The 27,688-nt window shown below is 41.6% G+C and overlaps 1 protein-coding gene across 3 annotated transcripts in view; it reads left to right on the top strand.

The window, feature by feature from the left end:
• The window catches only part of FGGY (FGGY carbohydrate kinase domain containing), a 120,973-nt gene that overhangs the window by 27,574 nt on the left and 65,711 nt on the right, over positions 1-27,688 (top strand). Inside the window, exons 1-3 of one of the 3 annotated variants that reach the window (XM_066325410.1) lie at positions 8,721-8,792; positions 10,347-10,462; positions 23,778-23,906. In XM_066325410.1, coding sequence (XP_066181507.1) covers positions 8,791-8,792; positions 10,347-10,462; positions 23,778-23,906 — 247 coding nt within the window. In that variant the 5' untranslated portion in view covers positions 8,721-8,790. Of the gene's footprint in view, positions 1-8,720; positions 8,793-10,346; positions 10,463-23,777; positions 23,907-27,688 lie in introns of those variants that run through there. The other 2 variants (XM_066325408.1, XM_066325409.1) reach the window with 2 other exon arrangements.

The raw sequence follows: 27,688 nt of genomic DNA, 5'->3' as shown, positions 1-27,688 counted from the left end.
GGTGGTTTCCCTGAATAAAGGAGGGCTCAATATTCGAGTTTAGCATGTGAAATGGGATCAGCCTCCATCACAATGCAATTATTGAGACTTTCTTTTATTGCAGTACTCTTGGCAATTTCCCTGCTTCTGTTCTGGTTTCACTTAGGCTTTGTCTGGCCACAAGTGCATGACAGCCGAGGCTCCAGTTCAGCACAGTCTGACTAAGCTGGTAAAAACTCCCATTAACCCCACTGACAGCTCTTCAGGACTTTCTGCTCACACATGTGTTCAAGCTCTGTGCTAAATTAGACTATCAGTTTGATGGTAGGGATATATATACATTATTTACTCATGAATTAGTGAAATGTGCCTTTGCAGCGAACGTGTGAAGAGATTTCCGGGCTAACACTTCTCTCTCTCTCTCTCTCAAAACACCACTGGTAGGGCTGTAAGGGTGGGGTTCTTTCACACCACTCTAATTCTGCTCAATTGTCTGAAGACAGCAGAAACCACATAATGAAGTGTAGCCCTGATCCTGGGGAGATTTGTGTTCCTGGCTGGTGTCTGGAGTGTCAGGGTGCACATGGTGCTGCCCAGGCAGCGCCCTCAGCTTCTGCCACGCTTCCCAAACTGCTGGAAGAGTCAAGGAACTCCCTAAATCCTTCTGCTCCCTAAACGTGGGTGCTGGGTGTGCATGTTTCACCCAGAGGAGCGACACAGGGTCGTGGAGCAGTAACTGTGGTCCTCCTGTAGCCTGCCCCTGTTATTCCCTGTGGGATAAGGATGTCTGGAACAATGCAGTGTCCATGGCTGGGGCAGTGCCTGATGTGCTGGCTGATGGACATGTGGATGTGGGGCTCTTGGGGTACTGGGGGAAGCTGATGTTGCTGACAGGAATCATCTCAGTCCAAAGCCACAAGGTGGGGAGGGAGCTGAGACCCAACTTCCTTTTTCTCAGACACTTGCAGCCTTTGCTTCATCTCTTCAGCAGCTTCCTCGAGTGTTCAGTGAAGCCTTGAGCTGTGGTAAATTTGCCCAAGCTCAGACTTCCAGAGGAAGCTGTTCACTGGCTCTGTGTACCGATACTTCCAGTTTCAATTGTGTCATATTTTTAACTGCCAGAAGGTAACAGGAGAAAATGTGTTTTTTAAATACAAGCTCTTAATTGAAATAAATATTTGACTTCCTATTGCAGAGTGGTTTGCTTGAAATACTGACCTTGAAAGAACGTATTTCTGTGATTAAATTGAACTGAAACATTGCTGATGTTGCAGAAGGCAGGAGGAATGTCCCAAGGCTGCTGGACTGCAGTGGCTGGAGATGTGGGCTCTACTTCCAGTTTTGCTTTTCGTTTCCATTGCCATTTTTGCATGATGTTTTCTTCATAACCTCCCCTTCACTTACTAAGCTTATAAAATTTAAAAGAGTGGTTACTCAAAACAGTGATTCAGTTTTATGCATGTGCACGCTTTTTTGTTTCTCTCATATTTAAAGATTTAAACTACAGGTGTCCTTAGAAAGATTTTTTTTTAACACGTTCAGCATCAGTGTCTGAATGATGTCTTTCTGCCTGGGTCTCAGTCTCTAGACTGAGCCTCTGGAGTTCAGGATTCAGTTGAGGGGTCTGAATTAAGTTTGTTCTTTGACCCTTGGCCAAATTCCTCAATTTTCTTTGCCTCTGTTTGCCGTTTTTTAAGGGAATGGACTAAGATTTCCAGCCCCACATGCTATGTCTGATTTGTCTAGACAATACATTTTTTTTGTCTAGGACTGTGTCTCATTATGAGTTCTCCAACAAATGCTGAAGACAATGGGCTTGAATCTTGGTTGGGTGTCTGTAACATAATACAGAATGAAATCAATAAAAAACTCAGCAATCTGCTGACTGTTGGCTAGCCCTTGCCTCATGACATGGTGAGGAGTATGTGGGTGGATAGAATGGTCTTATTTTGTACTTTCTGATCCAACTCAATGCGTTTTGCTAAGTGCATCCACTGAAATTATTAGATGCACACAAGGGGATTAATGTGGCTTGATAAGACTTCAGATGGGAGGTTCCCTTCAGGTTTGGTGACATAACTTCTAGGAAAACTGAATTCAAGACTCTTTAAGTCTTCCCATCTTTTGATGGGATGTTTCTAAAGAGAAACGCACTTCTAAAAAGAATTGGACTCTGTTACAAATCGTAGAAGAAACATCATCTCATTGTGGTCAGTGTGATTCACCTTCTCTTGGATGACTTTTTTGACATTTGTAGTGTTTGATGCATTTATTTGTATTTTTAAAGGACAGGTTTAAATAGATTACAGCAGACACAAACAGGCACAATCCAAAGTAAATATCTGCATGTATGCACATTGCAAACATGTGTGTGTATGTATTTATGAAAAAATAAAACAAGCCAGTTCCTTTACAGTACTTGTGCATCAAAAACATTTCCACATCTCTAACAAGATGTGCAAATTTAAAATTTTAAGGTACCTCATCCAGCACAGAATTTTCTTTAAGTGAATTAATCCTTAGTGTCTGAATGTCACAAAAGGGGCTTTCCCAACAACCTCTCAGTGAATTTGAGATTTATCTATGTAATATAACATCAGTCTCATACCTCCCTTGGAACACAGGAAACATCTACACTCCACATTTCTCAAGAGACTCCTGTGCTTATTGTGGTGGTAATTGGAGGTCAGTCTTCGCTCTGGTTGGGTGGTCAGAAGGTTGATGCCAGAGTTTAAAGCACTTCATTGCTTTGAAACCTTGTGTTGCTATGTAGGCTTTGAAAATGATCCTATTGTTCTTTTTTTTTTTTTTTTTCCCCTTTCAAAGTGGCACCCAGAGTTTAAATATAACATGGAATCTCGTCAGGGAGTGGCTGTATTCAGAGGAGATTAATTATAGATGTGGGTGTAGAAAATTGCAAATGTGAATTGTATTTTTCATACAATAAAATCTGTCCCTTTAAGTAAGCAACAGACTTGCTTAGAAAATCCTGTGGTTTAAAAAAGCCAGCCAAAACCCTCTAAGTGTTACAGCATGAACACCAAATATTAGAGCAAGGTTTGAGTTAATTAATACTTTTTCCCCTTTACAAAAGTAGTTTTAACTTTTTTGATTTGCTGATTGAAAGACTTTGTTTCCTGCTCGGTGCTTGTTGCTGAGGGCTGAGTGACTTCCACGTGCACAGAGTGGTGTGGACTCAGGAGAATCATGACTCCTGCACCCTGTGTGCCAACAAAGGACCTAAAATCCTAAAATCTGGATGAGTTTGGAAGTCCTGGTGCCTATGTCTGTTGGTGAGGGTGTTGATGGATCCCAGTGCCCCAAGGGCTCTGATGGAGCTGCCATTCCCTAAGGGCCTCTCTGTCACCTAAAAGAGAGCATTGCTCTTCCATGGGCTCTGCTTTGGCAGCGAGATTTATGGCAGGGAAAGGGAGACCTGGGTTATATTGTTAAATATAAGCTGTGCCACCAGTCCAGTGAGAATTCTGACTTTCTAGATGTGAGGCCAACAGAGCTGCTGAATACAAGTTCACAGATTTTTAACCCCCAATTTAGTCTTGTTGGTTGGGAAGGAGTCTGGTGGGACCCTGAATCAGCAGTGTTCAGGAAAAAAATGGGGGGAATAGTATGTCATTAAACCAATATTTTAGCCACAGCTTTGAAGGAAAAGCTGTGAAATCTTCACACCATACTTCCACATAATTTTTTCTCAGCAACAAAAAACCCCAAAAATCTTGTAAGGGTTTGGAAAGGTATTATATAGCCAAACATCAGGATCTGCATTACCTTCAGGTATGCAGCTTGTAGGTCCTGAACTGCTCACTGTCTTTTTGGTTGGTGGCTTTGTGGATTGGTGTCTTCTACTTGCACACTTACTGGAAAGAGAAATCTTTCCTACTAAATCCTTTTTGTTGGAAACCGAAGAGCTATTTCCTGACGCTCAATTTTCCTCATGGTGAGGAAAAAGAAAACATCCAAGCGATTTTTTGAATGCTACCTTTTAAGGTTTGAGACCGAGAGTTTAATCCTATTTCACCTATGAAATATGACAAAATTGCCACTAGCCTTAGTGTGAACAAATATTGGCCTTTCATCATGATATTGGATCGTTCTTATTTGTATCAATATTTTTTTCTCCACAGCTTTAGTGAAGATTTCAAAGTAGGGAGAAAGCTTTCCTTTTGCTGTGGTATTTAACTTCCTTCAAAAAAATCTAAATGGCAGCCAGACTACTTTTAATTATTTATGATAAATAGAAATGTTATCCAGAGCATAGGAAGGCTGAAGCTGGTAGAATTACTAACGCTGATTACAGTAATTTCCTTGCAACCTTTACTGAATAGGTTTAAATCCTCAGACGTGCAAAGACTGAAAGTCCCGTGACCACAACGGGGAATGTGTCTGCTACTTGTCCCAAACAGGCTTCCCCACCTGTCTTCTTTGTTTGGCCTGCTTAATGTTTTGTTGGAAGAAGAAAACCCTTTTCAGGCAAGAGTCAAATTGCACGGCTTGCTAAGACAATGGCTTTGGGCAGGCAGGAATTTCATAGGCTTTGGGTCAAAGGCAATAATCATAAAAAGAAATGTGTTGTAAATGTTAGGAACTTGGGGTTTGCGTGGCCGGGTGGCTGGAGCAGCCCCTGACAGGTTTTTGCTGTGTGCACCTACAATTAAAGAGCTGTGGAAGAGGTGAAAGGAGGGGAATGCAGTCAGGGCATCCCCAGGCTCTCTCCCCCATGAGCTTTGCAGCCCACCTGCCCCAGAGATGGGCTTAGGGACAGGGGGACAGCAGGGACAGCTCCTCTACACCACCCTGAGCTCAGCTCCCTGCCCTGATTCCTTTTAGCAAACGCTCAGCAGAGGCAGCATCTCATACACTTCACACAATTCACGACTCAGTGATCAGATGTCACTTTTCTTCTCCTCTTCCTCGAGAAGTTCCCTTAGGACAAATGTTCTCTGTTTCCTCCAAGCAGCCAAATACACCAAGCAGGCAGAGACATTTTTCCTAAATGCCAGTGGTGGACGTGGGTCCAACAGTTCTGTTTCAAAGGTCATGGATTAATGGATATGGCATTACCATAACAGAACTGAGAATAATTGCAGGTTTCCTATTGCTTTGTGATAACCTCCACTGTATTTTAGGCTGTTGTAACACCAGTGCCCAGTTCTGTTCTTGGATGCTGGGAGTATGTGTGATGGGTATCAATTTTTTTTTTTTTTTTTGCCTGGAACATTTTTGCACAAACCACAGTCAGATCTGTGACTGAGTTAGAGCTGTAAATTGCTCGCTTTTGTGAAAAGCCTTGAGACTGTGGGGTGCATAATTTGGGAGGACATTGGCAGCCTGGCCCAGATGTCAATATGTGGAGACGTTCATTTGAGCAGAATCTACACCCTGGTTTGCGATTTGAATTCAAAAATCTGTTTTAAATTTAAATTTTGTAGAACGAAAGAAAAATCATTTGATGTTGTGACAGTCACACTCCATTGTTTCAGGTCTCCTTCTTGCGTTCACAACGTCATAAAGTTTTCTTAACTTTTGATTCTTTGTAGCTTTAAATAAACCTGCCCAGCAGACCACGGAGAGTTACTTTATCCTACTGCACACTCTTCCTTTTGGGATCTATTCTTGCTCCTGTAGGATTTAGCTTTGGCACAGCCCTCAGCAGGTGCAGCTGGCTTTAGTTCAATGATCCAGTGATTGAACGGCTCCACTGTTAATGATGCCTACAAAATTAATTAAGTTCATGAGTTTAGCTTCATTTCTGAGCAGTTGGGATGAATGGAGCAGATTTTTTGCTTTGGAATTGAGAACAAAGCTGCCATTCACCTCAGGATGCCCCAGACAGGAGTTCTCTGCTTTTCAAGCTGGTGACTGACTCGTTTTCCAGGCTAACTAATCTTGTAGCAGCCTCTGGAATGGAAGGTCACGTAGAAATGTCTTATGGGGTCACTTTTCAGGAAAAAACTGTTTCTTGTAGTAACTTTTAGTTGATAGGACTTACCTATCAACCTATACTCAAAAGAGGGATGACTTCCACGAGACAACTGCAGTTATAGAGTAGCCCCAAGGATTATTTTCATAGCAGATGTTGTCCCAGGCAGGGCAGGATCTCTGCAGATTTGGGAATCTTATCCCTTTTGGACTATGAGAGATGTGTCAACAAAGAATAGACCAAAGTGTGAAGCTCTGGTGACTCCTAAGTAGTTATGGAGAATTTTTTTGAGGCTTTTATCTTTTAGATACATTTTTATGCTGGTAACTTAGAGCATGCAGTAATCCCCATTTTCAATGAATGTATCTGATTTCCTTCTCCCCAAGAAGTACAGCAGGGTGGGGGAAGGTATTCAGAATGGGCAGATAACGTGGGAAGAGCCACACAGAAACAAATTTTGATTGCCTAAGTGATCGCAAGTCCAGTGGCCTTGGATCCTTTCACAGGTTAGCTGCTTCCAGACAGCATTTTGGGAATTACAAGTGTGTGTTCACAGACTCTGTGTTTTTAAGGCTGCTGAGATTCTGGTCATGCAGGACTTCGGCACATCCAGCCAGTCCTCAGCAAGAAACTTGTAGGAAACTCTAAACATAATCATTTTCCTGTTGAAAATCTGGTTTAAATAAAATAAAAATTTTCCATGCACGACGGTTGGAGGTTTCTTTTTTTTTTTTTCAGTAGGAATGTTCTAAGCAAAACTTTTTGTTCTGAGCAGAGAAAGGAAATCTTTCATTTCATTGTGCTGGGAATATGTTTGAGGAAGAGTCTCCAAGCTCATGGTATTTCAGACTGGCTGCATATGGCTCATGCTACTGAGGGGTTTCATGTATGGCTCCTCAAATCCTGTGCTGGATTTGGCAGTCTGGAGAAGACTGTTCCCTCTGGGATTGCCTCTTCTCTGCACCTTTGAACCCAGCTGATCCTGGGAATAAAGTAAAAGGAGCATTTGCTTCAACCCATCTGGTTCATCCAGCTTCAGCCAGCACACGTCTGGTGTTTATGACCAAATAATTGAGGCAACACTGCCAAATGGGAAAAATGGAATATACCATGGCAGATATCAGTACTGTTTCTATTTAATGTCTGCCCTTCGTCTCATCAAACTTAGGAGTTCTGTGAAATATAAATTTTTATCATAAATTTTCTTTGGAGGCATACTGATTTGGTTCCTCAGGTAGTTCTTTCCCATAGTGTCTTTCTGGATTGAGCTTTCCCAAGTTAGGAGTTGTGCTATCCCCTTTCAGGGTGATTCTCTGGGGTAGAATTTCAGACTGATTTCCTAGAAAGTTAATATATATATAAAACACAAATATTATATATAAAATATACATTTTTAGCATTGGCTTCGGCAGTGACAAGCCATGAATGAACTGTTCTCTCTGCAGGAGCTCTCTAGTGAGAGAGGTGAGGGAAGGGACCTGGGTTCAACCCATGCAGGTGCTTTTCAAGCACATGGTGATGCTGATCCATCATGTCCATCACAAAGAAATCCTTTCCTTTGAACTGTTATCTGAGGGAGCAGAATGCCTCTCTGCAGTGTGACACCTTCTCTTTGATATTAGAGATTTGTATGAAGCTGCGTTGTCCCGTTAAACACCTGCTCCTGGAGTGGCAGCAAGAGTGGAAGAGGGAGATTGAATCCCAGGGAAGTGTTAAATGCTCAGACTGTGTTTGAAACAAGCATTTTGAGTTTCTTGCTGTGGCCATGAAAATAAAAAAACTTGCCAACATAATGTGATAGTGTTTTATCTCAGATCTGAGACTGGTTTTCATACCAGAACCTTCCACTTACAGTCAATTCATTTGGGCAGAGCTGTCTTCTCCAATTCATTTTCCATACCAAGTTAAAAATTCAACCCAAACTGCTCTGTTTATCCTTGTTCTGTGAGCACTTTGCATTTATAAACCTACAGGATGCGTTCAGCCCAGCCATATCCTGCCAGAGAGCTCGGATCTGCTGGAATTCTGTGGATTGGCAAGGGCTGATCTCTCCCCATGCCCAGTGATTCCATGGGCCCGTGTGTGTGGTGTGGTGTTCCACAGAGGGAACTGTGTGGGACAACGGGCCCCTGATTCAAACATGTTCTTTGGAGCCTTTTTCAGGGTGTGGCTTTAGTTCAGAGCTTCAATCTAATTAGAAAAAGACATATTTGGTTTTGATGATAATTTGTTATGATTTGGTGTTTCCCATATTTGGGAAAACTTGATGCATTGTTTTTCACTCTTTATGTCTAAATTTTTCCTAAAGTGATGAAGTGCTTTTTATTTCAAATACCCCGTCTTTATTTTTCCTTTTGACGAGAGGTTTGAACCGATTTGGGGAAAAATGTTTATTTTTTCCCAGTATTTTCTTCAGCCTAGAATTTATTTATTCACCCAGTTTTTGTCAAAAGTCCTAATTAGATTTCTGTGTCTGGCTTTTAAATCCTTGGAAATTGGAATTCCTTATATCAACATTGCCATTGCTGTAGTTACAGGTCATGTGCTTTTTCTGTTTTCAAACCAGACACCGAGTTGTGATTGTGTGGTCTATTCTTAAACTATTAAGAAGAATTTTAAAAAAAAGGGGGTAGGAGTGTCAGAAGTGTTCTAAGAGTAGTCTTGAAATAATCTCTGCGTTTATTGACTGCATTTATTTATAGAGATATAAATAGTTAAATAATATATATTTTCCCCCCAAATATGTAATGGTAATTATTGTCTTGCAGCAAAGAGCAACCACCACACCTTTACAACCAGTGGGATGTGAATGACCATCACTCGTCCTCTGGCTGTAAAAACGTGGTTACTCCAGTAGAACAGGATGGAAGGAGATGTAAGGCATTTCAAATACACATTTCTGTCCCAGATGAGAAAGGGGCAGTTCAGAGAGTCCGTGTAACCCTCCCATCTTCAGCTCAGTGTCACGTAAGAGGATGTTGCTTCTTCTTGTAACCCACCCAAAACATGGAATACAAGTCCCAGATGGTTTTCCAGCTGGGTGGAAATGCTCTTCCTGTTCTTATTTGGTTTTACTCTGTGTGCAGGATCAGTGACTGTAAGCTCTAACTTTGATTTGCAGATAGGAAATAAAAACAGCTTCTCTCTTTTCTGCTCAAGGCCAGGTTGGATGGGGCTTGGAGCAACCTGGGCTAGTGGAAGGTGTCCCTGCCCATGGCAGGGGGTTGGAACCAGATGAGCTTTAAGGCCCTTTCCATCCCTACCCATTCCAATTCATATTTCAGTCCCTGGGTAGTTTTCTTGGATGAAAGGGAAGATTTGCTTTTGCTCCAAAAAATAATTTCGAAGAGAAAAAAATTTTATTTGGTTTTTTTACTTAGGCAAAACTGCAAGAAGAAGTCCAATGCTTCGGTAAAACTGAGGTTGCTTTGAAGATGCACGTTCAGATTGTACCATCCTAATAAAGAGAATATGTCTGTGTAAGCTCACCTTGGCTAAACATGAGTCACAAATAAGCTGTCTTATAAAACATCAAAGAAAATCCACCTCTGAGCAGGATTTCTCTTTGAGAACAGTTATGATGATGTGTTTCCCTGAGATGCGTCTGAGCTCCCTTGCACTTGCTGGTACTGTGGAATTCCCAGGACTACACAGAGCTGCAGTTTTCAGTGGTATTTAGCATTTTTTATACCTTTTAGGTGACTGACTTTTCAAGCACAGTTTAATACTGATCTTTTGAGATGATTCTTAGTGTTCAGAAAGCCTACGTAATACTAAACAGCCTACGTAATACTAAATCATTGAGAAGATTGTTCATATTTTGGGGAGGAATAAGGTCAGGGATATTGATAAAAACCTATTCTGTGTGTTAGGACAGACTTTCCTGGGAGTGTTCTTGTCCTCTGTGAACATTCTGCCCCTGCCTGTGCCCCGTGGTGCTGTCCTGGCACAGCAGAGTTTAACATCAGCTTCTCGGGAATGAGACTGGTGCATCTGACCCCATCATCCAGATCTCCTGGAAATTGCAGTTCAGTTGTAAGAGGAGTAACACGAAGTTTTCCTGAGGACAGGCTGTGTGCAAAGCAGCCATTTAGGCTGCAAGAGCAGCCCTTGAGCTGCTCCAGAGCTGTTGTGTTCCTGCTCTCCCCCAGGCACACGCACAGCCTGTTATTTGACTGATTTATGCAGTGAAGTGGCCAGACCAGGAGTTGTTTCAGCAGAGAAGAATCTTAAACACAAGGTCCTTTTAAGGTCCTCAAGACATGCACTCCAAACAGTAACCAGTTTGAGTTGTTTTTTTTTTAATGTGAGCATTCTGCTGGAGTTTTTGACCAGTGGAGACCTTTTGCAGGAACTTGTTTCTAGTCACAAGCTTAAACCCAAATGTGTTCATTTGCCTGACTCTGTGCCTGTGTTGTCTCTTTTTTAGGTCTCTCTGTACAGTGGTGTGCAAGTGGACATACACATCAGATGGAGGTTGGGATGACAGTTTCTGGAAGATGATTGGTTTGGAAGATCTGGTGAAGGATAAGTATGAAAAAATAGGTATATCAGGGCTGGGCTTTATTATTCATATGTATTCATATAAATAAAGATACATATATATTAATAATAAATATGCATATATATTCATCTTAATAAAAAGCTTTATGTTTGTGTAGATTTATATATAAAAGATAAAAATCTAGAGAGAGAGGTGGGACTTTGAGCAGCCTGGTCTAGTGGAAGGTGTCCCTGCCCATGGCAAGGAGTTGGAATAAGCTGAGCTTTAAGGTCCCTCACAACACATTCTCTGATTCTATGAATAAAAGATATATACATATAAAAAGATATTTTGCTGTACTATTGTGAGTGTCAGCAGCTTCAAATGGGTTGCTGAGATGCCCACGGGGAACAAACTTCCCAAGTGCATTTTTTACTTTGCGTTGTTGTGAGGAACTGTGTTTAAATTTTTTATCTCCTACCCTTCAGAAAGGCTTGGAAGGCCTTTCTGTACTGCTCAACAATAGAAGAGTAAAAAGGAGCCCCAGCAGCTGATGATATGAAGGACACACTCGATGTGGGTATATTGGATGGCAGGCTACAAAAAAAGCTACAAGATAGTAATTTATAGCTGTTACTGATAGCATGATTTGTGACCTGTACCCATCTCCCTTGTAGTCATTTTCAAAAAAGGTGCTACTTCTGCTTGTTGTTATCTTTTTACTTTTTTTTTCCACTTTCAGAGCCCAAGTTTAATTAGAATAGTAGCCTTGCTAATAGCAGTTCCTACAGCAGATATTCATTAAAAGTCCATAACGTTAATATACCAGAAAATTTCCAGGATAACTTTATTAGACTTTCCCTGTTAAGTTAATGGACTTTTAATGGATGTCCTAAGCAGACATGTCATTAACAAGAATATTACCAGACATGAATTAAAATATGCTCATTCATCAAAGTTAATTATCTGAAATTTCCTTTGATTTTTTTTTTTTTTTTTGTTTAATGTCGAGCACTTTGAACAAGTTTGTACAGCAGTTTAAATGAGCAACATGAAATGGAAATGGTGGAGGAAGGATTGTAGTAAAAAGAAATGTAATGAAATTGATAAACTTTTCTGATCATCACGTAATCTGCTATCAGTCATTTTTTTGGGTTATCAGAAAATAGTACTTGAAAGCTTCCTTGAATAGATTTCAGCTTTTCCCCTGCAAAGGAAACTGTTTATGCAGAGGTACAAAACTTACCAGGAGAATGAGGTTTTCAGCTTCCTGAGGTTTTGGGTTGAATACGGTTCTTAGAACATCTGTCACATGTGGCTTTTAGCAAATCTTCAACAAGTCAAAATAAGACTTGCAATAAATACATGTTTTTTTACCAGAAAATAGAACATCTTGCCAGCTGGTGGTCTCATGGAAGGGTATTTTAAAAATAAATTATTGATGAAGTGTAAGCTAAAGCCTGAATACAATATTTATGCAATGCACTTCAAGGACAGTGCAAAGCAATTTGCCATTTTAAGTAACAACAGGCATGTTTTAAATGATAAAGTAGCCATTAATAACAGGGGCCTTTTGTTGTGATGGGAGCCTCAGAACACTGGCCTATATATGGCTCAACATTCATTAAGAGAGAAATCATCAATTCCCAGTATCAGGCTTCCACGTTTGTTAAAACACGACGTTTACGAAATAAATCAGTAAGTTATCTTCTGTTGATACGTTTCTTGCGAGGCAGAAGTATTTCTTGTGAGTGAAAGTGTCTAGTTCCGTGGAAGACTGTGGGATATTCTAAAGAAAGGAGCCATAGGATCCCTGAGAGAGTCTTGGCTGGAGTTGGAGAAGCACAGTCTGACCTCCAAAACTGCACCAAACCTTAGGCCAGAACTTGCAGCTTGTGCTCACCTTGAGAAATCCTTTGGTTTTCAGAATCTGGGGTGGATTCCCTCAGGTGAATCCGCGGCATAAGACAATTTCTATTTGCATAATAATGCTGAAACCTGGCCCCAGGGAGAACATGAGCTTATTTCTCTGACCATTTGTCTTTTTAAAAAAGGAAAGTGTTGCTTTTGTTATATTTAGCAGTGTGATAACATCACAAAAAACTCACAAAAAGCAGGAGAGCGTCCTTCATTCCTTTGTCTGTGCAGAAGGAGTGAGGAGCTGGCTGCACCAGGGTGGGACCCTGGTGGGACCCAGAGAGCCACCATCCCATTCCTTTGAGTTTCTCTCTGTTTTGTGGAGTCTCTTGGAAGAGTGTAGCTTCAGGAGTCAGAGCACTTCAGCCTGCCCAGGAGCTGCTCCATGGTGGTGTGTCCCATGGAAGTGCTTTGCTTTCTGCCACCCTGAAATCTTACCAGTGTCCCTGGATGTGGGGAATGGGATCAGTGTTCCAGTGAGAGTTGGGGGCTTTGCTTGTTTTAATGTGTTCGTTGGTGTTGGACTTGAGCGCTGTGAATCAACTCAGCTTTCCTCAAATTCATCAGGACAGGGTAGATCCACCTCCCAGGAGGGTCATACTCAGCCACGGAGCAAACTGCAGCTGGAATGGTCCTGGGTAGTGGGAGATTCCTTCCCACACGTCCTGTGGTGTCACCATCCCTGCCAGGAGCCCTAAAATTGACACCCCAGGATCACAGCTTGCACCAACTCAGCTCAAGCTGTGCTTACAGCAGTGCTCCAGGCTGCTGCCCACAGGGGAACAGCCTCAGCTGCTGGAGCTGCACCCCCTTATCCCAAGGGAATGCCCTCCCTGGACAGTGTGTGCTTGCAGAGGAACATCAGAGCTGACAGGGAAGGATGGGAAGCAGGGCACTGAGCTGCCCTGCAGATAAAGGAGCTGGAGCTGGTCAGATAACCCAGGCAGGAGGAGGCTGAAGGGAGGTTGTACATGCTCAAAACCTCCTCCTGAAATGAAAACAAAACCAAAAACCTGACAGGGCTGAAGTAATTCTGGTGGAATTTCCTCTTCTGTTCTCAAGCTACTCTGAGCCGGTGTCTGTGTGCTCAAGGTTGGTTTAGCTCAAAGGCAGGGGTGTATTTTAGTGCCTGCACGTTCCCCTTGTAAAGAGAGATAATGGCCTTTTTCTCATCTATCTCTCCTAAAAGATAACAAGGCTTTGAGTCATCATTTCTTTTAACCAAAGCAGAATGTCACAAGATAAAATTAGCAAAATTTTCTGACTGTAACAAAAATACATACAAAGTTTACCGGTTTAAAATATGCAGAAAAGCTGTGTTTGTTTTGCTGGGTCTTTTTTTTCAATCTCTACTAAAATCATCATTGTTTCCAATCAGAGGGAACCAAAGATGAATAGCTACAAATATATATATATATTTTTTTTTAACTCCAAATAGATTTTTTTTTTTAGTCATTTGGAAGTAGCTTTAACTTCCATACCACTGGAAATACTTACGGAAATTACCTGAGAACAGTTTCTTTAATGTACATATTTCTTTATTCTGGTAAATATGCTTTTAAGCATCACTTTTAAAACTCCTTGCCCTTTAAAAATACGTTTACTGTAATCAGAGTGCTGTGGTTCCTGGAGTACACTCCTCTTGGTTTCAGTTTAACTGAACATATGACCTTGTTGATAAGGGAGACCCTCACATCTGACCTTTAGGATCTTCCACAAACCTTTCCCATACCATGGCGTGGGTTCACATCTGAAAACTCCCAGGCCTTTGACATTTTCTGTTTCTCAGAGCAGACTAACCTTTCAGGGAATCCACATAACAAGTTGTTTGTGGTCCCTTCTGTACCTCATGAATTTACTGATCACGTTTGTGGAGGTAAAGAGTCTTATCTGGAGATGCTGAAAATTTTATTGATCCCATTAATTTGCTCACCAAGAGAGTGGAAGACGACTCGTTTTCAAACCACTGTGAAAGTGTTGTGTACTAGAGGCATTAGCAGTTATCTGCTGTGGTAAAAGCACATGATGAGTATCTCTTTGTGGTATTATAAAACCTAGAAAGACATTAACAATTCCGTTAAAATTTCATGTGCTGTAGAGCTCCAGGGGTACTGGAGCGTGCATTCCATTTGGAGGAAAATGCCTGATAAATTTTCACCACAGCCTTCTACTTCAGGGCCTGCTTAAGAGACCAAATAATGATTTTTATATTGAATGGTAATATTTCCTACCAGGTCTTTTTTTGGGTTGAAGATGGTGGCTTTGTGTGAGAGAGCATTGTGGGCACTGCAGAATAGATTCTACTGATCTTACAGAATTTGTAGCGTCTGTAAAGGGCAGTTTGTCACCTTCTTTCATCTGTGCTGGAGCAGCAAACTGATATTAATGAAACAGCTGTAGTTTTGCTTAATTTGCTTTAGTGTACAACTGGCAGAATTCCTTCATTTTTGATTTTGGGGGTGATGGTGGCGTAAGGAAGAACAACGTGTTCTCCTTAGACATCTCTTTTCTTAAATCCCATTTTGGGTCTTTTTGCCACTCATCCTTCTTAACCACCTTCTAGAAGAATGCTTTCCATTTTCCACAAATTGCCTCTATCTTTCCTCCATAGGATTTCTGTGGGGTTTATTTTTTGTTTGTTTGTTTCTTTGTCTTTGTTCGTTTTGATTTGTTGGGGGTTTTTATATATTTTGGCACTATGTGTTCAATTAAAGAAGGGTTTGAGTTGACTCTAAAGTGCATTTCTGGTTAGTGTTCTTTACTCCCCTCCATTAGTTTAGGTCTTCACGACCCTCCCTGTTTTAACACTCTGCTTGTGCTTTAATGGACAGCCCAAATATTTTGCAACATCATTTTTAACTGTCTCCTTAATTCCAGGACTTTGGGAACTGCAGGCTTGATGTTTTTATGGGCCTGGGCACTTACATATGCCATTTTTGAACGTCCTGAAAAGCTAGATCTGTATAATTGGAAGACTGGATGTTCTTTTCTGATGCTCTTTGAAGCACTTATTAATAAATTGATAGTACAGAAAACCTGTTTTTATACCAATTGTTACGTTCCTGCACTTGCCACTGAATCCTTCCATATACAAAGCTAATAATCCATTGGATATCTCCATTTTTACACTTCAGATAGAGTCTGCTTAGGTTCTCTGTTTTGTCAGCTCTAATACTTGGATGTTCTCTTAATTTATTTACATTGAGGCTGAAAATGGGAGATTCTGTGCTGGGTGGGAGAATATGGTCAATATTAACTCAGTGCTACAGCAGCTGTGGAGGGAATGGTGAATCCATTTGTTCTGCCAGTTTTCCTTGTCTCTTCCAAGGCCTTTGATGCCAGATGCTCTGGAGCATATGAGGGATTTCCTTGAAGGCTAAGAGAAGGGGATGATGATGATTTTTATCTATTTTTTTTTTCAGCTGCCAGTTCTTCATAAAGCTGGATTGCAGCAACAAGCTTTAAACACTGTTTTTGCAAATGGTAGAGAATAATAAGTGAAGGGATTCTCTTGTATGGGATGCCTTTATCTGTCTTTCCCTGGTCTTTTGCTATCCCAAATAAATTACGACACACTGCAATTTCAAACAAAATTAAAAGGATGAATCAGAGGATATTTACACTTAGATGCTGTCAAAATCCATGGAATTTACAAGTGAATCGTGTTCCAAATATGCTAACATTTTTTCTGGCTTCCTGTCATTTCTCTCTGTCCAAGAGCTGTAGCAACTGCAAAGGAGCTGAAACTGGCACAGTGCAAAGAGGTTTTTGGGTGTCTCCTTCCTGAGAGCTTGAGGCATTATTTTGTAATACGTGATTCAGCAGGAAGAAGTTGGGCTTTTCCTCTGAAAAGCTCCACACTCCTGTGATTTCTGTTTTTATTTTATAGTTTTTTCATCTTGAGATCACTGAATGACATGAATCATTGGGTTTAGAAGGGCTCTCTTGAAATGATCAGAGCAGGGTTATCTACAGAAGGTTGTTCAGGGCTGTGCCCTTTAGAGTTTTTAAGTATTTCCAAAGGTGGAGATTCCAAAATCTGCCTGGGCAACCTGTTCCAGTGTCCTGTCCACTTCTCCCCAATAAAACCATTTTTTTAATTTGGTAGAAACATAATTCCCTTTATTTCAGTTTGTGCTTGTCACACTTGTAGTGTCACTGGGGGCCCCTGAGAAGGATCTTTCTCCCTGATCTTTACTCCCTGCCAGCCATCAGGAATTGATAAACTCATGGATAAAATCTGCCCCTCCACCTCCAAGCCTTCTCCTTGCTGTCTAGTCCCAGATACTCTTCCTCTTTCCAGTGACTGCTCTTGAGCAGGCTGAGCTGAACTCGAGTGGCTCAAGTTTCTGCAGGATGTTTCCTGGGTGACATTTTCCATTCCTCTTCCACCAGGAAAGGAAGAATCCTTCACCCTGTTTATCATCAGCTTATCATCATCCTTTCCACTTCTCCTCCTCTCTGCTCTAAGAAGTGAGGAGTACTGTGTGCTGTCCCTCCGTCCCTCATAGCTTAGAAAACCCATTTAATTTAGATCTTTTAATAAATGGTAATAAAGAAACATTCCCCTGTCCACTCATAGAGTTCTGGTCTTGGATTCTGCCTGCCTGGGAAATCATATTTGCTTCTTCTCTGGCAACACTGGGGCCTTGGGAACTTTCTGGGACCCTTTTCATTGACTTTCTGGTTTTAAATTTCATAGAAGCTTTGAGTAGACTTGGGCCTGTTGTAATTGTTCAGTATTTAAATCTCGGTGATATTATCCTCCTTCCTTATTTTTCATCCTGTTCTAAAAAAAAAGAAAAGAAAAAAGGGACATTTCTCAGAATAGTTCTGGGTCATTCCTTCTTTTTACCTGACTATTCCTCTTCCCTCATCTCCATTTGTTATTCATCATCTTTTTTTTTTTTTTTTTTTTGGCTTCAGCCTCCTGCTGAGATAACTTTTAAAACAGTGCTCTCTGCTTTATGAGTCAGGATTCACAAATTCAGAAGGAATATATCAAACAATTTGCTGACTTCCTCCAAGTCAGAGGCTGTTGGACTCCTTAAAATTAATGTTTCAGTAGTTGAAAATTGGTATCTTAGAACCAATCTTGATTTTATAATTTCCTGTGATGGAGAGCCCACTTCAGAGTGAAAGGCTGTTGATTGTTAGTTGCTGTCATGCCTCAAAATTAATGAATTAATTAAAGAACACACTTGATTTTTCATCTGATTTAACTTCCTCCTCCTGCCTGGCAGACCGCAGGGACACGCTTGACCTGCACAGACTCAAATTTCCTATGATCAAGGAAAACACTGAGGTTTCCCCCCAAAACTCTTGGGTGAACTGTCATACTTCTCAATCCTTGTAATTGTTTTTGTGGCTGATTTCTGAACTTTTTTAGTTTACACTGCATCTGTATCTCCTCAATATGGATATTAAAACTGGATACTGTGTGAACCTGGTGGGGAATAAACTTGGCTGAAAGATTTAAAAGTGTCCTTTCAGTAACTGATGAGATTATTTTTGGTCTGGCATTTATTTCAGTTTGGAAAAAGGGGTAATTATATATTCTAAGAGGAGTTGTTATCATGTAAGTTGTTAAAAAACATCTAGTTAAAGAAAAATCTGTTAAGTCATAATAATCCATAATTAATACAAGCTAAATTGCCTTTCAGTCTCAATAATATACTGTACCAGAGCAGAGTAACTCTGAAAGTAGAGCAGTGGTTCTGCCATGTGCACTGATTTTTCTATCCAGAGAGACTCTGAGGAATATTGTGCTGTAAAGACAGACAGAAATGTCAATTACCAGCCTAGTGAAATTATTGTCTGCACGCAAAAACTTGAGCTCAGGTAGCTAAATATGAATGTAAATACATTCCCTCTAATTACTCACTAAGAAATCAAGATATTGCGTTCTACAGCTTTAGTAAGCCCAAATATCTGTGTTTTATACCCAGGAACAGTTCGGCAGTGAGCAGTGAACCACAAACAGCAGGACACATTCATTCTGCACTGTTTCACTGCAGTCTAGCAAAGAAAACTCAGTCCCAGCCATCACAAGGTGCCTGTTGACCCAGCGATGCAGAATTTCTTTTTTTTCCTTTTGACCTTTCACCAGGAAAGCTTATCATTTCTCCACGGAGTAGCTCCCATTCCTTGGGCCAAAAAGGCCAAGCAATCTTTGTGGAAGTCGGCACACCTCCGGTTTGCTGACCAATTTTGTGCTCAGCTCAATGAACCAGGATCTGCCTGATGTGATTTTGCCAGTGTTTAGCAGCCCAATGCGCCTGCCTGAAGTATTCACACGTTAGGTAGTCGAGATGTAGTTCAGCCAAAGGCTCTCGGGGAGAGTGGGATGGAAAAGCCCCAAATTAGATTTGCCTCGAGCTACTGTGGCAGCTCGTGTAGACAGAGATGAATTTTGAGCTGAAGAAAGCCAAAGTGATTTTTTGTTTAACCGTTTTCCTCACTTTTAAAGAAGCTGGCGCGTAACGCCGCAATTTGTTTTGGTTTTCCTCCATGAAAATTCTGAAGGCTTTAACTGCCGACCAGGAAGTTTTATGGAGGTTATTTGGAGGTTAAAAAAAGCCCCAAATCTCACTGTTCCTAACATCTTTTAACCGCCACGCATTCAGTCCTAAGGAAAAAAAAATAAAAATTAGTATTATAATTTTACAGTCAGCATCATTATTCTGCTTCTTTCTGATCTTAGTGCTATTTTGGCCACTCAGCTGAGGTAAAAACTAGAAAAATCAGCCATACACATCTCAGTTAAATGTGAGGATTGTCTGTAACTGAGAGGGATATTTGATAATGTGAGTGAGATCAGGTTGGGACAATGTATATTGTTTATGGAGATTCCCTGCACATCCCAGACTTTTGGCATGGTGAGAATTACTATGAAACACAGAAAAACGGACATGATCTGCATGCTTTGTAATTAACATGTAGAGGGGGAATCCCTTACATTTCTGATTACATTTGGATGGACAGTGCTTCTTTTTTAACTAAGGTCCTGTTTTCTATTCAGCCCTGTTTGTTTAACCAGATAACTTCTTCAGTGCACGTTCTCTATCACTTAATTAACAGAATATCTGTTTTCTGTGTCACCTTTTAAATCAGAAAGCAGTTTAATTGTTCAGTTTGTGAAGCGAGGACGGGCTGTACCCTTGGGCTGTGTTTCTTTCTGAGGCTGCTGGGATTTGGGCAAGGGATTGTTATATCCAGATCCGGGTTTGTTTGGGTCTCAGTGAAGGGACATCTCCTTTGAATCGTTTTTCCTTTGATATTTTTATGCCCTTGTACAGCCAAATACACGAATTGCAGCCCCGTTCTGCGGGATGGATGAAAAGCTGTGCTGGAGTCAGCTGCTCCCGGCTTTGTTGTTTGAGAAGGAGCTGCATCCTGAAGTACCTCGTTCTGTTAAATATTAGTGAGCCAATACACAGTGAATTTGGATCACTAAAGTTGACTGAAGAGGAATTATCTGCCTCGTGTGTTGTGTCTGGTAAATAGCTGGTTCCTGTGGGAAGCACCTAAAAAGGTGGAGGGTCTTTGGTAGCACATAAATTCTTTAAACAAAGCTCCATCACAGCAAACTCTAACATCAGTCTTCGAAGAAGGATAAAAGAGAAGGAAGAGATTCAGACAGCTTTTTCCTTTTGTAAACTCGCTGCTTTATAGGGGGGAAAAAATAGCTGGAAATCGCCTGTCTCGTCCCAAATGAAAGGCTGTGGATTAAGGCAGTGCATTAGTGAAACAGAAAGTCCTCCAGCTTCAGCCATTCTGGGTTTGTTTGGGTAGCTCTAATTTTGGAAGTCATTATAGCAAAGGTAAATGACTTGCACAGGAGACTACTGTAAACAAAAGACTCTATACATTTACTTTGGCAGGAGCCTTGAGGAGTCTCGGGCCTTTCAGTGCCTCCTTTATGCAGCGCCCGTCCTGCTCTCACTGCGCGCCTGTGTGCAGGCACCTCTCCCTCCTTCCCTCCTTCCCTCCTTCTCTCCTTCTCTCCTTCTCTCTTTTCTCTCGTTCCCTCTTTCCCCTCCTTCCCTCTTTCCCTCCTTCCCTCCTTCTCTCTTTTCCCTCCTTCCCTCCTTCCCTCTTTTCTCTCCTTCCCTCCTTCCCCTCCTTTCCCTACTTCCTTCCTTCCTTCCTTCCTTTCCCTCTTTTCCCCTCTTTTCCCTCCTTCCCTCCTTCTCTCTTTTCCCTCGTTCCCTCTTTCCCTCCTTCTCTCCTTCTCTCCTTCCCTCCTTCCCTCTTTTCTCTCCTTCCCTCCTTTCCCTACTTCCTTCCTTCCTTCCTTTCCCTCCTTTTCCCTCCTTCCCTCCTTCTCTCCTTCTCTCTTTTCCCTCGTTCCCTCTTTTCCCTCCTTCCTTCCTTTCCCTCTTTTCCCCTCTTTTCCCTCCTTCCCTCTCCTCCCACAGCTTCTTTCCCCCCGACAGGTCGGATTTAAGGGAGGCAGCTCCTGCTGCCGGGTGCTGTGTGGAGCTGTAGAATACCTTTATGCTCAGAGTAGCTGCCCCAGGGTTTCTAAAGCTGCTGTGTTTTGCTCCCTCCCGGTCTAGGACTGGAACACAATCTGTGCCAAAAACTTCACTTTTTAATTGTGCGTCCTTATTGGTTGCTTTTTGTGTTTGCTTATTTTATCATTTAACAGCTTTACCCTTACACATTCTAAGCATGCTGATGCTTAGCTGAGTTTTGTTTTGGTGAAGATTGGCCTGTGAGAATGATCATATCTCATAGCTGTGAGAATGATCATTCCCTCCCCAGGTCTGTGCCCATGTGGTTGGGTGAAGGCTCTGTCCATCCCACACTGACTTACTCTTGTGCAGGGGACTTCCGAATTCCTGATGGCAGAACGAGTGCCCATGCAGAGCCTGCTCCTTCTCCCTTTCACAAAGCTCCTTGGGGACGTTTCCTCTGGGCCTGGCAGAGCTTTCCTGGATCTGGGAGGTGCAGGAGAGGGGCAGAGGGAGAATCCTCTCCTTGTGCACTCAGTTTCTCTGTCCTGCATTCCCTGGCTGCTGCATGACCCAGGAGCTCCCCTTTGCAATCCCTGCATTGGTGACTTCGGACTGCTCTTCCTTCCCACTTGTTGGGAAGTGCTTTCAGTCAAGGAATATTTTTTGTTCAGGCATGCTTTGACTTTTAAAACACATGGAGCAGACTGCTGTTAATTATTTTATTTCAAATACAAGGTGATGATGCAGCCTCTCCAAATGACCCTGCAGGTCCTCACACACTTCATGCCCATGGGGGTGGCAGTGGTCATTCTGATAAATAACCAGCACCAAAGGAACTAGAGGGTCATTTTCTTGTGCTGCTGTAGAGGGGAGGATTATCTTTATCTCTGAAATTGTTCCCTTAGTGCTTAGTAACTAGAAATACAGTAATTGAGAAGCTGGTAGGAAAAGATTTGGTCTGATAGCAGCCCTGATCTCTAAAACGGAGTATAACTACATAATAATTACCCACTGAAACGTTTGACTGGTATGACTGATATAAACTAGCCAACCATGGAATGGCATGCCTGGAAAGAGGTAATATTTCAGATTAATTTCATCTCATGCTGCATGTACACCGTGGTTTTGCTTTCAGGTCAGGCAATTGATGTTGAAGAAAAAGATGTGGGTTTAGCTGCATGAACTCTTTTGAACTTCCTTCCACCTGCAGGGTCTTTGAATGTCAGGAGAAGCAGACAGCTTTGGTATTTTTCTCCAATGTCTTAAAAACCCAGAAATGTTAATACAAAGGTCTCTTAAAGAGGGACGTCCTGCACTCCAGCTTATTGGGGAAAAATGCAAAACATGTATTTCTTGAAAAAGCCAGGACAATGTTTTGACTTCACAATAAGTAACTAATAAAATGCAGAAATAATAAAATCCATTTTTTTTTTCCTGTGGCGCGGTGATTTAATGTTCTCATGTCCTTCTGTATAAAGTTTAATGACGAGGTTTGCTTACTGCCCCCAATATTGAATATAGAATATAAATACAATGAGTGCAACAGTTCTGGCTACACAGACTTGTTTTAAATTTCCAGTATGAGGTTCAGCCTGGAATTTCTGGGGCAGAGATATCTGGCTGTCAACAGAGCAGAAACTCTTGGAGAAATGAGCAACTGTGAAGCTGTGTGTGCTGATCCCAAAATCCCCATACACTGCATCCATCAGGAAGTGGGCAGAAGGAGAATGTAGCGTCTAAAACTGAAGAACCAACATAATTTACAGCAAAGATCTAAGTGATATCTAAAATTGAAGACCTGCGAATTTAATATGATAACCTTTTTATCAAACAGGTTCTATAAACGCATTTTTAGAAGTTTATGCTCATGGGAATTAGTGTATTCCTGATATTTTATGATATGCTACTCCTCTTAATTAATGTCTGTTGTGGAGGATGTTTTATGTCCTTTCTACATATCAGAACATGCTTCAGGTGTAACATTCTCAACAAAACTGACTGTGAAAATAGTCTTGTTTAATTTAAAGAGAAGTTTTGCCAACTCTGCCCAGGTTTGTTGAGTTTAGAAAACACTCCAGGTAGGTACTGCAAGCCCTGGCATTGGCAGGGAGGTCTGTGGGAACTCCCACTGAGCTTTCTGCCTCTCCCCCCCAAACTTTTGGATAAATACGGAAATGTGTGCAATCCCAGGAGCTCAGTCTCACTGCTGCAGATGTGGGAAGCTGAGAGGAGGCTCTCAGGGGTGTCCCTAAATCCTGGTACTTGAAAGAATCTAGATTTGTTCTTCTAAACTCAGACAAAGTTGGGTGTGTGTTATGCCTGTGAGCTCCCCTGTGGCAGGGCAGGGTTGTGTTCTTGTCTTCTTCACACTGCACAGGCCAGAGAAGGCTCAGAAAGGGATTACTTAAGTCTGTGAGGAAATACAGCTGCAACTGGAGGAATTTGCTGTTTAAGCCAGTTTCTTTTTCAGAGTTTCTGTTGCTATAGCCACCTTATTCCTAGAACTGCTGGAAAGGATGGAAATGGAAAAAATAAAAAGAAAAAATTGGCCAGTTCCTTGTGCATTCCTTGTGCAACAGGTGCAGTGTTCATCTGCGAGCAAAGACGGAGCTGAGTCTCCTTCCATGCCCAGAGAATGCTGCAGGCTGCACCTTCCACGAGAACCTGGGATTTCTGCACTTCCTACCTCCTGGAGAGACGCCAAAGCAGGGTTTAATTGCTTGTGGTGAAATCTCTCTCTGTGGCTGGATAGGATATTGAATGCTTTTGAACTTCTGAATGGCCATGGGACGGGCTGATCTGGTTGTCTTTAATCTGCAGGCAGATAATGAAACACACTCCATCACACGGAGTTCTTTGGTGCACTTCTTTGTTTTATGGATACGAGGCTTAACTGGAGGGAGAGGAAGGGAGCTCTTGCCATAACCCACACGTTTGGTTTTTTTCTGTTTGGTGAATTGACAGGTGTTTGGTTTTTGTCTCGTGTCTGTGTGCCCAGGAAACCACGTCTTGTCTCCTGGAGAGGCTGTTGGGAAAGGTCTGACACCAGAAGCTGCCAGAGATCTGGGTCTCCCCGAAGGGATTGCAGTGGCAGCCTCTCTCATCGATGCCCATGCCGGAGGACTAGGTACTCACTCCTGGGTTTACTCTTCTTGGAGACAGGAATTGTTGAGTTCATTTCGGAAAAGCCATTTTTTTTTTTTTTTTTTTTGGCACAGATTGTTTTTATCCAGCCGTTTGCTCTGATGCTGTTCTTAAAAAAAAGAAAAAAAAAACAAACAAACAAAAAACAAACCACCCCAAATCATCACAATAACTATTAGTACTGCAAATCTGGGGTGTATCACTGTTGTGTAACTTTTCAGCTTGATTTGGAAATTGTTAATTTCTGCCAGTTCCAATTTGGTTGAAATACCATGGTGTTGGAATGCCAGCATGCTGAGAATTTGCATCTTCTGCTGCTCAAAGCTTCGGGGATAGGCAACAAAAAAACCCCAAAATCCCCCCCCAAAACCCCCCAAAAACAAACAAACAAAAAATACCCCCCAAAAAACACAAACAAACAGAAAAAAACCCAACCATTCTGAGAAGCCTCCTGTTTGAGGCTTGCTCATAGTTAGGATTCTTAGTAGCTTTAGAAGTGATTCATGATTCAAAGCTTTAAGGTCTGATGCTTTGAATTTTTTTTTTCTTTTCCAGCACAATATTCTGATGTTTAGCCCAGGTTCATCTTTTCTGAAATACATTTAATGAGGCCCCAAAAGTGCATTTTCTTAATATGCTGTTTGGCCTTATCCAAATACAGTCAATAACAGAGAGATTCAGTGTAACTTTTTCAGCAGGAAATTGAGGGTTTTTTAGTTTGCTGGTTTAGAAAACAGTCTTACCTCAGGAAGTTTCAGTGTTATTGAAACAGTACTCTTTAATGGAAATCTATTGCTCATCAGAGGATTTTTTTTTCTAGATCTAACTGAAATATGATTAGGTGATAAACTACCAGTTTTGTTTTAAATATTTCGTGCTGTTTTAAATCTCATTTGTCCTTCTAGAAACTGTGGCCTGGAACTTTTTCAGTGTTTAAATCCCTTTATTTTGCTTTTGGTGAGGTTAAATAATCATGGGGATTGCTTTTCTTGCTACCTGGAAAGGATTAGAGGTAGATGTGTCTGCAAAAAAAGAAGACTGAGCTTCAGTGTCATATTTGTAGGTGTGTTGTGACTGACTTAAAAATACCTGTCAGTATCCTAATTGCACAAAAATGTGTTTAAAACTGTGCACCCTGGTAAGTCTGTGCTCTTGGAAAAGAATGCAGTAATAATCTGACCTGAAAGAATGAACTTGCTGCAAAACTGAGTTGTCAGAGAGCATTTGAAAGTGGCAGTGGAAGGTCCTTGTTTAATTGGCATCTTTATGGATCCAGAGCACAAAAATGCCCATTCTTCCATGTGCTAAAGTCAATTGAATTTAAAAAATAATAAAGAGCAACTGCCTGTTCCTTGATAGAGGGTTCTGTGCAGAAGCTGACATTAGAAACACTCAGCTACTGGCATCCCTCAGGAAAGGGCTTCAGTGGATAGAGACACTCTGCTAATCTGAATATGTTTTCCCAGATGGCACCACAAACAGCAGCAGGCTCCTGAAATGATTGCCAGGAGGAGAAAAACAACACACAGGTGGTTGTTAGAGAGAGGGGGAAGAGTCTGGGAGATAGTGGGAGAACCTGCATGATCACACCAGGGCTCAGTGCAGGCTGGGACAAGAGGAGGATTTACAGTGGAACTCATCCTTCTTGAACCTGGGAAGGGTAATAAATCTATCAGAAATGATGTGGAAACTTAGTAGAAAGGACAGCAAAAATGAAAATGTTTCGATCACACAAATGACAGCAGGAGCAAAAGGAGAGTTGAAGAGTGCAGATATATGTAAAGAAAATACCCTGCAGGCTAAACCAGAATGACACGGTGGACAGCCTGTTCTCAGTGCTGATAACTTTTGATGCAGCTCAGGTCTGCTTTTGGCTGGATGTGAAGCGTGGTTTGGCCGAGCAGGTTCCTGAAGTTTATGAAAACTTCAAAGCTTTGAGCACAAGAAGGTAAAGAATTGTTTAGTGTGTATGTTTGAGGAGCTCGTGTGTGACTCCTGAATCAGTCCATCTGATACCTCTTACGGAAGAGTGAGGATCCAAGAGCCAAGAAGTTATAATCTTGCATTTTGACCTACTGTACTAATTTCAGGGAGAGTACAGATAAAACTGTGAGGATGGGAGGCCAGGCTTGTGGGACTGGCCTCATAAAAGCACTGTTTACATTTACCTTTTCAAAAGGCATCAGCGTTGTTTCAACAAAAGGAGATGATTTGTGGTGCAGTGTCTAAAATACCATGTCACTGTGGAAGAGATCCAGAACACATTGCTGAGCACTGCTTGCCTTCCTAAAAATCTCTCCTCTGTTCTGTGTGGTGCACAGAACTTCTTGTTCTCAGCCTCTGCTTTTGAGTCTGCCTCAGACTATGAAAAATTCCACCTAAGCTAAAGGTGAAAGTGACTTATAAGAGCAATTATATAACTATTAGCCAATATTCCAGACTTATTTGCTGTCTGACTTTAATTAATCAAAAATAGGAAGACTCTAACAGTTCTAAACACTGGTGAAGCCACTGACTGCAATTCCAAAAAGGGCCATAATTCCTGTTTTGCAGAATGCATATTTTCTTAGCAATTAAAAAGATCTTTCCGGTCTTATATTGTTTATGAAAATATATTTGCAGCATATGCTGACTATTTAGTTTAATAGATTTCTTCCTAATCAAGTGTGAACAGTATTTTTAACTGAAGAAGTTCTAATACAGCCTTGCTTAGTACAGGAATTTGCCTTCCAGACAACACTGTCCAAAATTCTTAATATGCATTCATCATGTTGGAGCAGTGATAAAATAAGGCATGAAGTAGAAGCCTTACTTTTAGCTTTTTGTTGTTCCTAACTTCCTTTATGACAGCTGTGCCACTTCATAGTTATAAGTCAGTTTAGTTAAAGGGACACGAGGATGGATTTTTTTTTAAGACTTTAATATTTTAGCACTTAATTTTCTGATTATTTCGATGACTTCCAACCATGGTAATACCAGGATGACCGTGGTGATCCCAGTAAGATAAACCCCACCAGACTCATTTGATAACAGGGCATTGCAGTCGTGATCTAAACAAGAGGCTGTTAATGAAATGTAGGATAAGAACCAGCTCTGACACTTGGCATCTTTCACAACGTCCAGCAAATGTTTTCCTGATCCTTCCACAGGGAGGGGAAGGGGATTTTTCTTTATCATTGACATACTGGTCTCCAAATTGAGCTTTGCAGATGCAAATGCACAGTCTGGTGACCAGTTTGCCAGCTGAAAGGCGATTTTTGAGGAAAAAAAGAGTCCAATATAAGAATGTTACATGTTGGCTGCTGCATTTTGCTGTGTGCAGTAGTGCCAGGATGCAGCCTGGGAGAGCAGGAGGAGAGGGCAGATTCCCTCTGTAGGCTCCCCTGAAGTGGGAGGATTTACAGTGGAACTCATCCTTCTTGAACCTGGGAAGGGTAATAAATCTGTCAGAAATGATGTGGAAACTTAGTAAAAAGGACAGCAAAAATGAAAATATTTTGATCACACAAATGACAGCAGGAGCAAAAGGAGAGTTGAAGAGGGCAGATATATGTAAAGAAAATACCCTGCAGGCTAAACCAGAATGACACGGTGGAAAGGCAGGGTGGGATGTCTTGTGAGGCTCAGCTGTAGGTGTGCCTGGCTCCTCCCTGCCATCCCCCGGGTGTATTTTCTGCTGCAGGCTGCTTGGTGCTGTTGTGCTCCATCCCGAGCTGTCCTGCAGGCACAGGCTCCTCAGAGCCAAGCTCAGTTCCTCGAAGGGGA

Source organism: Sylvia atricapilla, chromosome 9, assembly GCF_009819655.1.
Source record: "Sylvia atricapilla isolate bSylAtr1 chromosome 9, bSylAtr1.pri, whole genome shotgun sequence".
Classification (NCBI taxonomy): Eukaryota; Metazoa; Chordata; class Aves; order Passeriformes; family Sylviidae; genus Sylvia; species Sylvia atricapilla.
The sequence above is the reverse complement of the archived record's forward strand: the minus strand, read 5'-3'. Positions and strand labels throughout refer to the sequence as shown.